Source organism: Bidens hawaiensis, unplaced genomic scaffold (assembly GCF_021521415.1).
Source record: "Bidens hawaiensis isolate Kalapana, Puna unplaced genomic scaffold, B.hawaiensis_p1.1 tig00009577_1, whole genome shotgun sequence".
In the NCBI taxonomy this organism is placed as follows: domain Eukaryota; kingdom Viridiplantae; phylum Streptophyta; class Magnoliopsida; order Asterales; family Asteraceae; genus Bidens; species Bidens hawaiensis.
In genome coordinates, this window is record NW_027491716.1 from 933,409 (window position 1) to 951,330 (window position 17,922).

A 17,922-nucleotide genomic window follows, 5' to 3' on the forward strand; every position below is an offset into this window, starting at 1 on the left:
ATTCCTATGAAAAAACCAAGGAGAAATGATTCATGACTTGAACTAAAGAAAAAAATCAGACAATCAAAGCGCAATAAATACCTTGGCGCACCGCAATCCGCGAATTAAGCATCGCCATGAAGTCCATTTTCCCCCTTTTTGAGGGCAAAACAGAGGACTTCAAAACAACATTCGGCATAGCCTTGGCACCTTGCTGCGCCTGAGGTTGAGCCACCAACGTTGCCAGCTCTACAAACATTTGAGTGAACAAAGCTTCATTAATAACTCTATCGGAATCACGCTCATAAAACCACAAAATATAAACAAAGTATACCTGTTGGAGAAGACGAAACAGCAGGCGCAGCACCGCTTCCCTTGTCCGCCGCGCGCAGAGATGAGGTGGCAGCACCATACCTCGTGTGGACTGGAGGATTGCCCACACCTTGAGGCAAAGAAGACGAGGAAAACTTGGAAGTAAAACCCTTGGTTTTCTCAAGTTCCTTCACTTGAGTAGGAGGAAGATTTTGGGCAACAGAGGCATCATCTTTTTTCTGTTTTTTACTGGCCCCTGCGCCAGTTTTGCCTTTAGCCTTGCGCTTGAGTTTTTGCGCTTCAGCTTCTGCCTCCTCCCCTTCCTCTTCCACAGGCTCTAACTCATAATTAGCGAGCGCATCTACAATACGCGCAACATAAATGATAAAACCAAATTTGGTATTCTAAGGGCCTAAGCACAAATACAAAGGCTTACCAGGCACATCGCTGTCAAGGCAAAACTCTAAGTCAACAGAAATAAACATATCGTCAAAACGATCAGGAAATGCGGTTTCCCCAGGGTTCAGCGCAGCAGATCCACCCTCCGTATGCTCGTCATAGGCGGCGTGGATGTATTCCTTGCTGTCTGCATAAAACAAGACAAGTGATATCAGCAAAACGAATTATACTCGCGCAGAATTAATGCAATGAACAAACAACCCACCTGAGCCATCAACACGGATGACAGGCTCAGTCTCGCTGTCAGTCCACCTCTTGCTCATACCAACCCCCACCAGCGCTTCCTCGCAAATATTCTTGGCGGGGGATGGTTCAGCAGATAACTTCTTAACCCATGTGCCCGTTGGGTTCTTAAGGACATTGTCATCCGCGGGCGCAGAAGTGATCGCGCGCATAGTCATGCGGATTGGAATCACACCAGCCTTGACGTAGAAAAACTTCTCAGTCCAGTCATGAAAGCTCTTAAAAGTGACAGTACAGCATTTAACCTTCTGACTGCACGGAGTAAACGAAAACCAAGAATCTTGAACCTTTGGTTTATAGAAATATTGAAAGCGGCGAGGAGTAGGCTCTTCGCGCTGAGCTTTGCACATAAACTCAAAATGAGTCATGCGCACCAACCCAAAAGGGTGAACTTGGGATATGTGAATCCCATGAAATTGAAGGAGCGCACCTATAAACCTTGTCATCGGAAGACGAAGGTTACAGTGAGTAAAAAAATGAGAATATAGAGAGATATAGCTGGCAGGAGGATCCGCAGCCGTCTGCCCGGCTGGCGGGAGCAGACAACCATACTCAGGGAGAAAACCCTGAGAAGCAATGAGACTATCAAGCTCAGGCTATTTCAACTTGCAGGGGATCTCGTCCCATCTTTTCGCCGTTTTATTCTTTCCCCCCTCCTCCGACGAAGCCTCGGCAACCCGAATACCCTTGCCGGTCTTCTTCAAGTTAGAGATAACCATCGACTTCACACGGCCTTTACTGGGGGACTCGGTAGTGTCTGGGTTAAGAGACATGCGATTGCAGAATAAGAGCAATCCGATTGTTTAAACACAGAATCCGGAAGCAAAGATAAAGGCTCTGAATCGAAGGGTTAGAAGACAAGTAAAGCTCTAAAGTGACAATGGAGATGAAGAAAAAACCATTCAAAAAGGTTTGGTTTTATAGGCCCAGGGGAGAGAAAGAGAAACAAGTAATAATCAGATCTACGCTCACGCGCCCCCACTCGCAGGCGTAGGCCAACATAAGCGCGACACGTGTTTCTGACACTGTATGAGGAGACGTGAAAGGCCACTGTAGCACCTCGAGCACACGAAAGGTCTAACACATAACGCCTCCATCTCTGATGCATGTCAACACCAACCAACCACGTGCATTGACGATTCGTTTTAACCAAAGGGATGGAATTTCGCGCAACGCACATATGAGAAATAAAAAAGAAAAGACAACCCTATTAAGAAAGCGAACCATTGAGTCTAATATCTCCCTTACCTCGCTCGCGTGAGACAAGACACACATTAGACTGGGGGGCTTGAAGGGGTATGCACCCGCCCCAACATCGAGCGGGGCGGGTCAACCCATAAAGTATGGATAAGAAGCTTGAAATCAAGATGTCATGAAGACACAAAGCCGAAACCTATGCGCAAGCGCACGAAACACCTGTGCGTGGCGCATATCGCATATGCACACAACGCGCACACTCAGTGTGAGAATAAGAGAAGACCCCGCGCATCCCCAGGATAGGCGCATAAATGAGACAATAATCTAATCCAAATCAGGATAAGGACAACCGTGATTGTGCTCATCAGACAACCTTCCAGAAGGTATCTTTTAAGGAATAAAGAATGTGCTGAGGTTGACAGCTGCCAATGAAAGGTGGACAACTCAGCAAAGCCCATGTGCTACCACGTGATGGCACATGGGTCAGGTGAAATACCTTGGTCAGAGAATAATCAATGAAAGAGCACCAGGTGTCCTAAATACACGTGGCGCGAAGCAATAGGGGGAGGCTAAAAAGGCCCTAATTGGGTATGAGCCAAATCATTGGAAACCCTAGCACTATAAATACTAGGCCGCCTCCACAGTTGGGGGCAGGCAAGAAAATATATTCTAAGTCCTTTACTCATTTTCACATCCTGATTATCCTCTCCTACAATATCTGATTCTCACACCGGAGGGTTACCCCAAAGAGGACCCCTCTGTCCCTTTCTGAGGGGTAAGCTCACGGTACTGTTCGTTTTGTAGGTGGAAGAACTCGTATCTCGGAAAACCATCGGTGATATAGCACACTCGTACCCGAGGAACGTTGATCGTATACAAGTAAGTCGATACACGCTTCTTCACTGATGATGATGGTGCTCTTCGGTGGTGATCTTCTTTTGTTGAAGGGAAGAGAGAAAGAGAGAAAGAGAGGTGATGGCTGAGTGGCAATTGCTTTATTCCTGACTTTTTTTTGTCTGATCATGTTTTCGGTTATTGACTTACTGGATCATTGTATTTGGGCTCAGATGCATTAATGTTTCTATCAATAACTGAGGCCATATGCCCATATGGGCTTCTATGATTACCTTCTTTTACTTGCTTCACAACTATAATTGAAATACGTTCGTCTATAGTCTACATGACTGACTAAGGTTGATTTATTATAACTTTTATAAAATAGTATAAAAATGTGAATATATATATATATATATATATATATATATATATATATAGGGTTTGGATCAAATACAAATGAAATTAACGTGCTAAACATGAGAATCAAGTAGAGTAATTATATATACAAGTAGAGTAATAATGTAGTAATTACTCTATGATGTAATTACATTATTACTCTACTTGTATATATAATTACTCTACTTGATTCTCATGTTTAGCACGTTAATTTCATTTGTACGTTAACTCTTTCATATATATATATACATATATATATAACTTTTAAAGCACCTAGTTTATGTAGGTTCTAATTGCTATAAACAATAAAGATCGTAGAACGTACATTAACACCACGACCACTAAACCATTGTCGTCGTTGCCGCATCCAGCTACGTCGCAAAAAGGAGAAGCCTGCTGAAGCCGCCTTTTGTCTCTCATTCGGTTGTGATTGCAAAGGCGGGAACTGAGTTATGGATTTTTGCCTTGTGTGGTGTTTTTGTGTACCATATATAACTTGCAATTGAGTTGTTGCCTCATAGTAATTCAGTTTGGTACAATTTTGTACAACCCAAAAGGGCCCGACATGCATTTAGTGGGCATTGCCCTTTACAAAGGGCGTCAACCCATCGAACAAACCTTCATCCACATGATTGGGGACATACACCGTGATGTCGGTAGCCTAAACTTTGATTCGTGAACGTTTTATCATGTAGTGTATGTATATAACATATGGGGGAAAGTGAATACGCTGTTACTCTGTTAGGCGTGTAACCTTACACGTAAAACCAATCAAAACTGCGTAGTTTTGATTAAAACCTCCTCATATGTTTTAAATTTTTTCCGTGTTTTCGATAATTCCTTGTCAACTCTTTGATTGGAATGCTTGTTTAAAGAGATTTCCATCCCAAAACTCAAAGCCTCCGATTTTTAGAGAGTAATAATACAATTTGGCTATTATGGTTTTACAAAGTAAAAGGTTTAATTAGCGGGTTTTTTTTATTATGGGGTTCATGTGCTAGAATTAGATAGTGCTTTATTTATCTAATATTTAAATAGTATATATATAATCTCATTGATATTATTACAGAAACTTAAAATCCATAAGAAAAAAAAATAATCTATGAAATTACAAGCCACTTGTAAAATAATTTATAGTAATTGATATTACTGCTGAAATTAAAGATCAAAAGAAAAATAAAATAATTAAACAAATCGCAGTCCACTACGTACTTGCAAGATCCGAAAAGGTTAAAAACCTAAGTTTTGTTCTTTGGTGGAATTTGGAGAGAAGGTACAGCTAAACGCTTTCCATATTCAAGATTAACAAATTAAGATTTTTATAAGAATGGAAAGGATTTAAAGCATATGAGGCTTTAATCAAAACTGCGTAGTTTTGATTGGTTTTACGTGTAAGGTTACATACCTAATAGCACCGTATTCACTTTTCCCATAATATATAATTATAATTGACTTTTAAAATATCATGATTGAAACCTATTAGAGAAAGCTAGTTCAACACGTATTTTTAAAATAAATAATTAAGACATAAAAGAAAAACAAAACTGAAAAAAAATTGTACATATATGAACATGCGACCAAAAAACGTATCATTATTGATAACTTGACATTTGTATTCGTCTAGTGGTATTTTTAAAATTATAACAATATTTACATAAACTATGCTTTAATATTAAACGTCATGATCATACTTTAAATCATCTTTATTTAAAATAAATATCGAAAATATTAAAATTAAAAAACTTTCACCCATCCAAAGATCACAAATTGTACTTAAATATATCCCAAAAGGTCCCAGGCAGTATGGCTGCAAATTTCCATCTATGCCCTCAAATCTTTTGCATTACCCTTTCTGAAAGCAGGGTAGTTTTGGCATTTGATCACCGGGTTGGCCCATCGTCCATGGGCCTCATGTAGTGGCAATTTGGCACAAATATGTACTTCAACAGTTTTAACTAGTAACGGCTTCAATCACATTTGATGATCGGCTTTGCACTTCCGGCTCAACTAGCTCAGCCGTCAACACTTTAATATTTCTCCTTTTAGGCGAGCCACTAACAGAAGCCGACGAGCCTGAAGTTGACGGCTCGGGGGATCTCCTTTTAGACGTCACTCTAACCGGCTCGGGCTCATTCAAGCCGATCCTATGTGGAAAGTTCAACAAAGCCTTTGAGCCACGCATCCTATACGCGGCTATATCATAAGCCGTTGCGGCTTGCTCAGCAGTCTCATACGTCCCAAGCCACACCCTCGCACCGTTTTTAGCCGGGTCTCTTATCTCAGCCGCAAACTTGCCCCATGGCCGCTGCCTCACTCCACGGTAGTGTTTTCCCTTCGCTGGCAACGACGAGATGGATGTTGATACTACTTGTTCTACCTTCGCTGAGGCTACGAAGTTAGTCGGCTCGGCTTTAACTTGTATTAGTCGGCTCGGCTCTGTATCTAAATCACTCGGCTCAGCTTTAATTTCTTTTCCACTAATATTAAACGGAGTCCATCCAACGCTAACGGCGTCACTTAAAATTCCATAAATTACCATATCCTCTGAATCGTCGACCTTTATTAGACACAATGTAATTAATAGAAGTTAGAGTTAGCTTTATGTAAATATGAGTTAAGTATATAATAAACCACTACTCAATAATTGCTAATACAATCTTACAGTTATACAAAGGGAGTGTTTGGGATTCCTTATTTAAGGAGAGGAAATATGGATAAGTTACACTTTTGTAACTTATGACTTCTTCTTATAAGTCATAAGGAGGTGAAAATAAGGAATCCCAAATAGCCCATTAACCTCCTTATGATTTATATTTACAAGTTACAAAGTTGTAACTTAAGACGTATACAATCACAAAGTTTTAACATTCTCAAACACCTTAAGTTATTATAAACACCTAATAACTTATAATAAGTTAAAAGTCACAAGGAGATAAAATAAGCAATCCCAAACACCCCCTTACACACACTTAAGAGTTTTAACTACCTTTAACGGCAAGTCACCCCAGTTTTCGGTCAAGCATGGCATGAGGCTGCTAAAGCTTGTGCTTCGGCAAAATATTGGAACATCGCCCGTATTGGTCGCGCTAAAAGGCTCCAAGCCATAGGACGGAATCTGCATCATTTTGTAATTTGGATGAAAATGAAGTGGAAAGAATTGATCAAAAAGATTTTGGAAAGAAGGAAGAGGATAGTGGATATATATATATGCAATGCATTGTGAGGGTGGTGATTATATATATGGAAAAGTGGGAGGGTGAAATGGAAGTTTATGATGAGTGTGGTGGACAAGGGGGCAAGTTGTAACGACAATTGCAAAAAATAAATATTAATATAAATTCACGTGGTGAATGTATTGGGCCATTAGGGTTGATGACGTCATGGCTTGACGCATCAATCCATCATTGAGGTTTTGGTAACCACATAATAAGTTAATGTATTTATTTAGTATAAACAATGATGAAGTATTATTTAGGCGTGATATATTATATAAAAGAAATGAGTGTTTTATTCAGGTGGTATGATGATAGAAGGCCAAATATCACTGATCAAATATTTGAAGGGTGAACTGCTTATTAATGCTTGGCTTTGTTTCTTAGTTAGTCTTGGACTTCATCGGGCATGGTCTTAGCGTGATAATTGACGCGACATGCCTAGTTATGCACTTGTGCTTCCATGATGAACACATTGCTGATCGCGAGCTGTTGTTGCTCGCCTGATGAGTCCAACGCAGGGTGTAACCTATAGAACCTTATCATAAGCGGACAGATTGGTTGGTTTTCAGGTGCCACTCAAAGTCAAGAAGTTTGACCCATGACATAAAGCTTGGGAAAAAAAAAACAGTATGCACCTTTAGTTGTTTTAGCATTAGTTTTGCTTTAGCGTGTAACTGATGTAGAGATTTGAAGTGTATAGTTTGACTAGTCTTACTAAAATGTGTGATATAAATTTAAACTAGTAAACAATGTAATGTTCTAGTGTATCATGAAGCATTGGTTTAAGTAAGCTACTGATTTAACCTAAAGTGATTAAATTGTCACATTTGATATCTGATGTTAAAGGGATTAATAATGTGATATATGTGACATAAGATTGGATGGGAGTTAGATTTGATATAAATAAAAGAAAGGTTAGTAAAAGAAGTGTGGCATTAAACAAGATATATAGCTTATAACATGGCATGTGCATGTGTTATGAACTACCTAGCTATATTTATATTCTGACAGTAATGAACATGTTTGGGACAATGATTTAGTGCATGTGTGACATGGAATAATGAAATTCCTAGACTTAATTAAGTTACAAATGAGATTAAAGGTTTGGCATCTAATGAAGATAGGGGTTATCATTTGGAATTATGGAGACCATCCACTTGTGTTGGAGTTTTCCGCCAAGAGTACAAAGGATGGAGACTTTCATGTGTTGCATAGTCGAGATAAAGAATGAAGAAAGATAGAGGGAGTGAAGTTAGATTAAGTGAAGAAAAAAAAGGAGAAAATGGGGTGCTCGACCGTGGAAAGGAAGAAGGGTCGACAAGAAGGCTAGTTGATTAGGTTCAGGGGTTGTGAGGAACCATTAGAGGTTGTTGAAGTCGGGCAAGGGCATATAAAGGTTGAGACACGGTTGAGATGCAAGTGGCTAACCATAAACAAGCAAAGCCGACTAGGTGGTTAGTAATGAATAATAGGAAGATCTATGTGCGTTTGCACGCTAATTTGAGTTTCAAGGCCCATTTATACATGTGTTTATAATTTTTGGGGCTGATAAAGCTTCTTTACGTCAAAGCATTAAAAATAGATGTAAAAATGTATTTTAAACTACTATGTATGATATATTTTGTTATCACGGATGAAGTGTTGGGTAGATGATGTGCTAAGGTGGACACAGACACACGTGTGTGTACGTGTTTGTGTGTGTGTGTGTGACTTGGCTATTTGATTGCCAAGAATGCTAGATAAGGTGGTCCTATAATTAATTATATATTGTCCTAGGTCGACTAGATGAGTACCCACGAAGATTAAACGATGCCAAAATATATTAAACAATAGATATTTGTTATGCGTAACCATATGGCAATCTGCGTTGGTGTGCGTACAAGTTGGACATGCGTCATAATAATGAATATTAATTATAAAATACGAATTTGTTGTATGCCCAAATGTAGCATATTGTAAGAACATGTACGCAAAAGATAACTTAGGTGCTGGCTTGTACATGGAAGTTTATCTTAGTTTGCCCAAATAGTTAGATATTGTCGAAATTGTTTTAACAACATATATATAAGGGAGCTTATAAGAACGAGGCAGAAATAGACGGCTCTGTTTGTTGAGGCTGCCGGGCAAAGTTGGTACTGAAAAGTTCAATAGTGTACCTCTGGACAAGAAAGTCAGACTTATTTTGCGTGCCTGAAAGTTTAACAAAGCACTTGTGGACATTTAGACATGAAAGTTGGACTTGATCTGTGTGCCTGAAGGTTTGTCAAAGCACTCAATCTTATGTGAGTGGGGTTCCGTAAACATGGTATCTGTTGCCTAAGTTAATAAGGTAAAAACCGATGTTTGTTTTTGTAATATATCTATAGAAGTTTTTTGAAACCATGAATAACAAGTTATGAAACAAATGTTTTAAATTGATAGAATGATAGGTAGTAACTCACCAGTGTAAGCTAACATGTTTTGGCACCTATTGCAGGTAGCTGGGTGACATGGCACCTCTAGATTATCTAACGTGGACTTGAGACATCCTAGTTTTAGTTACAGCTTTTAAGCCTATCAGCAAGAACAAATTAGATAACTTTACTAATAGAGTCAATCAAATTAATTTGGTTTTTATAACATTCTGTTTTCCAAACTACGTTTCTATGAAAATTTACATAATGTGATATAGAAATTATATTTCATTGATTTTTCTTTAAGTAACTGCATTAGAAAGCGGGTTAACAGTTATCCGTTTAATTTTTATTGCAATTCAAACACTATTTTTTATTAAACATGTCAATTTTTACATGACTTGTTTATATATGTGAATTAAAAATAGTAAGTCTAACATGTGACACCCATACATATTTAGTGCCTTGTACGGGGGCTGTTTGGGATTCCTTATTTTTCACCTCCTTATAACTTATAAGGAGAAGTCATAAGTTACAAATGTATAACTTATCAGCATTTCCTCTCACATAATAAGGAAACCCAAACATTTTTTTTTAACTTATCATAAGTCATAAGTTATAAGAATGTAAAAATAAGAAATCCCAAACACCCCCTACATGTGTGATATTCTTGTTTAATGTTTAAAACTATTTGAGAAATATCTAATATCATTTTGTTAGATTTGACATATAATCCATCAGTTTTAATTAAAAATTTAGTGCATTTGATTACATATATTAAATATGCAAGAAATTTATATAATTTTCAATTATTCCACTAGATTTGTGTAACATCCAACTTTTGTTAAATAATAAATAACAGAAAGTTTTGTTATTAACTGTGTGTCGTTAAATTAGTGTGTGTTAAGTGTTTGGATAATATTTGGAATTGAAATTATGAGTGGGTTGTGGGGCCCGCAACCCCCCTGTATAAACCCAATCCCTCCACCCTTTCACCATTTCCTTCCTTTCACACACACACTAAAACACACATTTTCTCTCAAGACCCGAATCTGAATTCGGTCTAAAGCAAGGAAGATCTTGATGTTCAAGTGTCTTCAAACAACAAGAGCACGTCCAGATCTACGTAGAGTTCAGTTCCGAACCGAACCCGAAGAAAAATGTGAGTTTTGGTTAAAAAGGTTAAGTATTACGGTCGAATTCGACATGCAAACTGATAGAATGATAGATCGGGTTGTAAGATGTAAGAAAAACATAAACTTAGTGAATTATAACCTCAAGGGTATGATATAGGACAAAAAGATGATGTTCGGATCTCATAAAACACGAGTATACAAAGTTGGTACAACCCAAAACCCATAAAAAGGGGTAAAATCGGGTCCTAAGGAAGAGTCACGGAGTAATTTGGCTTAAAATGGCAAAAATGAATAAAAGGAGATATTTTCGCATAAGTCGATTTCGCATCGCATAGCCATGCAAAGCGAAATCGATATTTCGCATCGTACAGCCATGCGAAGCGAAATCGATATTTCGCATCGCACAGCCATGCGAAGCGAAATTCTTTCATGCGAAAATTCATAAAATTTATTTTCTGATGCATTTTTGTTAAAGGACTGTTAATGAAAATAAAATTTTTCCAAGCTAACCTGGCAGCTCAACCCCAGCCAGGGGCTCTGCCCCTTGGACCCTGTTAGGGGCTGCCGCCCCTAGACCCCGCTACTAGGGGCGCAGCCCCCGGACCCCCGTTAGTTGAGGGTTTCATTAACTTAGATGTAGGAAGTAGTAGTAATGGATAACTAACACGCGTAATGTGTTGTACAGTTAGCCGTGCACAACTAAGGAAGGGCATTATCGTTAACGGCGAGAGAAACCGACTCCAGGTGAGTTCTAACCCCTTTAACTGTTATGTTTTCAGGGCTGTGTGCATACTCCTATGTGGTAGATAATACACTTACTTGATTGGTAAGTGTATGATACGTGTGTGGTTGTGTATTGAATGTATTGTTATATAATGATTGTATGAACGAGTATGTATATATGTTTATAACTAGAAGATATGTAAAGTATGCACGTATGATAAAGGTATGGTTATTCGAGACAGAAGGGACCAGACCCTCATAATATCTGAGATGATAGGGACCAGACCCTTATAATATCTGTGATATTAGGGACCAAACCCTTATAATATCTATGATATTTAAGGTAGAATAGCTTATGGTATACCATAGGGTTTTATGAAAGAAAGTATATAGGAACGTATGCATGTATGTAAAGTATGTATAAAAGAAGTGATAGTAAATAATGTATGAATACGTATCTCTGGACACGTATGAGTATGGTATGAATGTAATGTATGTTAATTGATTAACTAGAACTCACTCAGCGTAGCTGACCTTTAGTATGCACGCAGGCAAATAGGTTGAGACAACTGGCTTGAGGAGGGACACATGGCACGAGCTAAAGAGACTGACATCCATGAAGAAGTGTTATGACTATTTTATGTTAATATTTATGAAAAGACAACTTGTATGTGAAGACATGATTTGAAGTTTTGTAATGTAATGCATGAAGTTTCAATTATTCCGTGAAAGTTTTTATTAACTCTGATTTTAGAACTGTGTTTATGAGTAAATCCAACTCCAAAGTAGAGATCGGAAACGGGGCTTTACAATTTGACCTAAAACAAGTGTAATGCTCTAATGCCTTATATTCATTGATATTTGTTTTTATTTCTTTTAATTCGTCGCTATAACTAATTAATAATTATTAACTATTGGTTGATCAAATTTTTTTAATTATTTTAACCAACTAAAATATCCTAGATTCCTTGCTAACTTTTGCAGCCTTTTGATAAAAATATCTTGTGGCTGATTAAATTATGACTGAATCCTCACTAATTTCAAGATAAAGATTTGCGGATATCAATTAATCAGATATTAACAACTTGTTTGGCGTAATTATTAGTTAATCCGTTGTCGTTTTCAACTTAAACAAACAATCAACGACGTTAACTTCAGGGAACCTCGCTGGAAACACCGCAACATATTTGTCAAGAAAAAGAATATATAAACATTCGTGACCAATTTGTATTTGTCATTGTCGTTATCCTAATTAATTTGTTTGTCAACAAATGTCATTATTTCATTTCATTGTATATAACTATATGCTTTATATTCACGTCACCAGAAAACTTAGCAAAAGGGACCCACTAACAATCTTTAAGTGATCACAGGAACTTTGAGATATCATATGAGCATTGGCGCAGTTTCATAAAGACCCTACTACTAGCTGAAACACCTGCCACTCAGGGCGGCCCGTGAGCAATAAGTTAGGGTTTTAAACTCACACTTAATTAAGACATTCAAATTCAAAAAACATCATATATAGATATATTATAATGAATAAAATAAGTTCGAAGAAATGTATTGGTGTGATATTAGGTTGGTTGTTACTAAAATACAGATCATTAGTTCAAAATTTGTAGTAAACAATTTTTTTTTTTTTGTAAATTATCATAAAAAGGTCCCAAAATTTTATTTTGATTTAGGCCTCACATTCGTTGAGCCAGCTCTGCGCCACCACATACAAGTGCCATCACGGCAACCACTATATATGGTCGGTCGCGGACTAGCGCCAGCTCGTCCACTGTTGGCAATACCTCTATCTTTGGCAAAATTACCGACACCACCATTGGGATCACCACTGCCGTTTTACATACTTGTTGCCTTAGAATGACGACTATGCTTTCATTTCTAGCTCCAAACAATCACAAACAACTTCTTGGAAAAAAAAAAAGACATGCAACCATGATAGATGAGTTAACTATATTAAAATGTGATTATCAATAAACTTGCTATACACTAGAAATCAATGTTCTAAGTTTTTTTCAACTAATTTGGCAGCCAAATCTGTTTGCATGCACATCATTCGATTTATGTCACATCATATATATAATATGGCATCTCTAGGACCACGAAAAGAAGTTGCGGCTTTGTAGGGGTCGATTTGAGCTCTAGCTTTTTGGATTTGTTGGTATGTATAGAGGTTTTCAAGTTTGATTAATTAGAAGTATTCAATATTGATTCAATCTGCAAGCTTGACTTGCTGTTGTGAAAGGTGACTTGTATTTTAGTTAAAGAAAATCTACCTATATAATAAAAGAATGGGGTTTCAAGAAAACCTTCCTTTAATAAGGAGTATTTAAAGTGACACATGGCAATTTTTATTATTTTTTTAATTATTTTAAATTCAAAACTCAATATCTTTATCTTTATTTTAAATTAACAAGGAGTCTTCAAAGTGGCACATGGCAAGTGGGTTTTCCATCAAAATCCTTCTTTTATTTTTCACCAAATATCTTCAAAGTGCCACATAGCATTTATTAATTATTTTTAATTACTTCAATTCAATTTCAAAATCAAACTTCTGATACCTATCATATTTGGAATTTTTTTCATCCCAATTCACATGTTCTAACCCTAGCAATCACTATTTCCTTTGAAGATTGAGGAATCAATCTCCCAATTATGACATTCGGAAGAAGTCTTCTACAGAGGGAAAGCCTGTTACGAACAAGCGGAGAGGAAAGATCTCCAGATATTCTTATCTCATTCCATTCCGGTGGCTCAACCAGTAACCAATGGCGAAAACTAAAAAATCCATGGTTTCCTGGTAGAACCGTCGTCATGAGCCGAACTTCGGCCATAACATAATTGACAAATCCAAGATGTACTCTACAAGTAAAGGAGGTTCGAATAGAGATTGGTTGTGCTCTAAAAGTTATGAATCTATTGGCAAGTCCAACCCCAATATGCTATTATATTGAAATTCATCAGTATTCAAGGTTTAGGTAACTATCAAACCTTTGTAATCAGATTCACATATTCAATTGTTTCACCTTCATAGATTCAATCGGGTTAACATACTCAATCGGAGTCAATCGATTCACCTACACATATTCAATAGGATTCAATCAATTCACATGTTCAATCGATCAATCTTCTTAATGCGATTCATTTAATCTGAATCATGTAATCTGATTCACGTAGTTGATTTATATGTAATATGTTGTCTTTAAATTGAAACCCTAATTCTATGATCATTATATAACACCAATTTGTTACTTATAGATATATTACAAACAAAATAAAATATGTCATCAGTTATCGATAAATATTATTTAAATAAAGACATATTATCTTTAAAAACACACATTAAAATATCAAAAAAGCAAGTTGATATAGTATAAGATTCAATGTTTAATATATTAATGAGTAAATGTCTTCGAATATGTAATGATTGAATTGCTTTTATTCTTAGTTGATTGTTTTCGAAGAACTATGGACTTTTTATTGTTTTTAAGGAGATGATGCATTCTACATTTAGCAATACTACCTTGCGAATATCTCTATATAATATTATCAATGGTATATTTCTATAAACTCTTATTCTTATTATTGATTACATAATAGCTATTTATTTATTTAGTAAAATTATCATCTTTAAATTTTTTTTATATAGGTATCAACAATGAGAATTTACTCTCTACAAAACAAATAACACAATAAAGATTGATCACAAATTGTAAGTTTTTTTTTAACTGGCCATGTTACTATCACTCTTAAAGGAAAATCGAATGATAAGAAAAATGGTTTGCGATAACAAAAAGAAGAATCCCTCCCAAATATCTTACCAGTCTGCACATCATAATGCAACTTTATATCACCCTTATTATACAGTTAATTGCAAGTAATTTTAAATGACCGGCTTGGGTTCATATTTAGTTCAAAATAATTAGGTAACTAGTTTTATTGAAATTTAATTGATATACATTAAAATTTTCCGATACATATGTTGCGATGACTGTAAACCAAAGTTAAGGAAATATTAGAGAATTTTAATATTATATGTTTACTTAAAGTAGTATAATTGTTTATATAATATGAACTCATTATCTATCTTATTATGTATATATATTCTTTCTTATTTTGTTTTATTATATTTTTAACCAACATGTATGTTACACGGGTTCTAACCTAGTTTGGGAATATACTTGCAACAATCACTAATTAAAAATAAGATAATGATCTATAATCAATAGTTAAAAATAAGATTAATATCATATAATTCCAGCATACTTCAGTATTTATTTCAAAAAAGTCTTAACTTAATTACGTATAAAAGTCTATACACTTATAAAAAAATTCATGATAAAGTCGTTCAACCATATTTTGATGTATTAAAATCCTTACATTAACACTTGTATATAGTATTCGATACCTTTTAAATTCTTCAAAAATAAAACTATTCAACGAATTTTTATAAATGTTAAAAGGTAACATATCATTTCTTAGATATTTTTCAAAAGTACATATTTTTTTAGAGAAGTGTGGAAATTTAATATAGCAAATTTTTGGTTAACAGACATTTTTCGTAACTTTTTTCACACATGCAGGAATTTTTATGTCAAAATTATGTTAACGGTCTTTTTGAGAAAAATGAGAAAGTTAATTGTTTTTTCTTATTATTATTAATCCTAACATTAAATGTATTATCTTTTGTTCTAGTGTCCCTCTATGTAATATATATTAAAAGGGGTGAGCAGACGTACAATAATTGCTTAATATACATTAAGTGTGAATCACGCTCAAGGTTAGAAAACAAATACGCACAAATCAAATTTCAAAACCTTAAAACGTTCAAAGTTAAACCTTAAAACGTTCAAGGTTAAAACCTAAAGCGTTCAACGTTAAAACCTAATACTTTCAGGGTTAAAATCTAAAACGTTCAATTTTAAAATTACCTAAAACGTTTAAGCTTAAACCTTAAGACTATCTTTAACGTACCCAAGCCACCACCGTCCATAGCCTCGTTGGAGCCGCCTGAAATCTACAGTTGCGTTGGAGTCGGGCGCCCGACGATGTTGAAGGCGCCCATAGTTAAGGGCTTGTGTTGTCTCGGTTCTTATGCCATTTCTCTCTCATTTTTAATTTTTACAAAGGTAAGACTATATATCTTGTTTTGCCATTGGTGAAGATGCACATAAAGAAGAGATAATGAAAGAAAGAGTTAGGGGAATTGGATATATTAGTATGAAATTATATTTTGAATTATATAGTTATTTTATGTTTTTAGTCATATAGTTATTTTGTTTTCTTTCATGTATTACTTCTGTAAGGCCCCGGTCCCGGTGCCCTATATTGGGTGTTGAATTTACTTATAAACACATTTCTAAATATCAGAGTGAAATAAAACTTTCGCGGAATAACTCAAAACATCAATCAATATGTTACGAAACAACACGTCTTGTCTTAACAAAGGTTAACTTGTCTTAAACATAACATAAAAGTTTCATAATCTTTCTTCTCAAGATGCCAGCCTTCCAGTCCCTACCAGGTGTCATCCTCAAGCCAGCTCATTTAATATATATACCTGCGTGCATACTAAAAATCAGCTACACTGAGTGAGTTCTAGTTAATTAACATACAATACATTCACGTTCATACTTATACGCGTCCGGAGATACGTATTTCATACTTTACTTGCTATTACTCATTCATATATACTTTACGTACATACATACGTATTTACACACTTTATTTCATGCTTTCCTATGGTATACCGTAACTATCCTACTTCTACTATCTCGGATATTATTAGGGTCTGGTCCCTCAATCTCAGATATTTTCTAGGGTCTGGTCCCTTCTATCCTAGATATTAATATGGTCCGGTCCCTCTAATCTCAGATATTATTAGGGTCTGGTCCATCTATATCAATTTCAGATATTATTAGGGTCTGGTCCCTTTGTCTCGCTTAACCATACAACCATACATGTCCCATCAGTTGTCCATACGTTTACTTCATAGGTTTCTTATCATACGTGCATACTACACATCTTTCAATTGCATAAATAATAATTATATTTATATACGCACATTCATACAATAATTAATAATAGCATCCAATTAAATAATCATACACATATCATACACGTGTCACTAAGGATAAGTGTATTAACTATCACATAGGAGTATGCACATAGCCCCGAAAAACGTCACAGAGAAAGGGACTAGAACTCACTTGGATGTTGTTCCTCTCGGAGGTAATTGTAACGCTTCTCCTTAGTTGCCCACGTCTATCTGTTTAATAATTTATAGTATTAATTAAATATTTATAACCCTGTCATTCTTCTAGGTTAGTGAAGTTGCTAACGAATCGCATCGCATGGGAAAACAAATCGTATGGAAACCATTCTCAAGAAAACAATTCGCATCGAAACCATTCTCATGAAAACCATTCTCATGGAAACCATTCTCATGAAAACCATTCTCATAGAAACCATTCTCATGAAAACCATTCTCATAGAAACTATTCTCATGAAAACTATTCTCATGTAAACCATTCTCATGAAAACCATTCTCATGAAAACCATTTTAAAGCCATATTCCTCCGAGGTCCTTACTTAAGACCCGATTTTACTTTCCTTTCAAATTTCGTGCAAAACCTACTTCGTTTACCCGTCCTTGTAACGAACCGAAAGCTATTCGTTTTATCCGAACCGAACCAACTAACCCATTTACTAAAAGTTCATTACTTTATCACTAATCGTGGCCCGATCTATCATCCTACCAAGTTTCATCCAAATCCATACACGAGAAGTAAGCCTTTTTAATAAAAACGTACCTTTGAGGTTTTTGTTCGAAATGACTCGAATAGCCCAAAACCATATCAAACTAACTCGGAATTGAGTGATTCAAGCGGCCACGCGACCGGGTCGCCGAGCTGTACCAGCGCCGCCTGCCGCAGTCGCCGGAAAACCCAAATAGTCGCCAGAAATCTTCATTTTCCACTGTTACGGGTTTGCTGATAAAAATTGGGCTTCCCAGCCTCT

The 17,922-nt window shown here is 36.1% G+C and overlaps 1 protein-coding gene across 1 annotated transcript; it reads right to left on the bottom strand.

The window, feature by feature from the left end:
- Positions 1–5,312: 5,312 nt before the first annotated feature.
- On the bottom strand, positions 5,313–6,596 carry LOC143533031 (ethylene-responsive transcription factor 2-like). The gene is made up of 2 exons (XM_077027916.1): positions 6,410–6,596; positions 5,313–5,980 (listed from the first exon to the last, which is right to left on the bottom strand). The coding sequence occupies exons 1-2, from the start codon at positions 6,545–6,547 to the stop codon at positions 5,375–5,377; spliced, it is 744 nt and encodes a 247-aa protein (XP_076884031.1). The 5' UTR covers positions 6,548–6,596; the 3' UTR covers positions 5,313–5,374.
- Between the last annotated feature and the right edge of the window lie 11,326 nt (positions 6,597–17,922).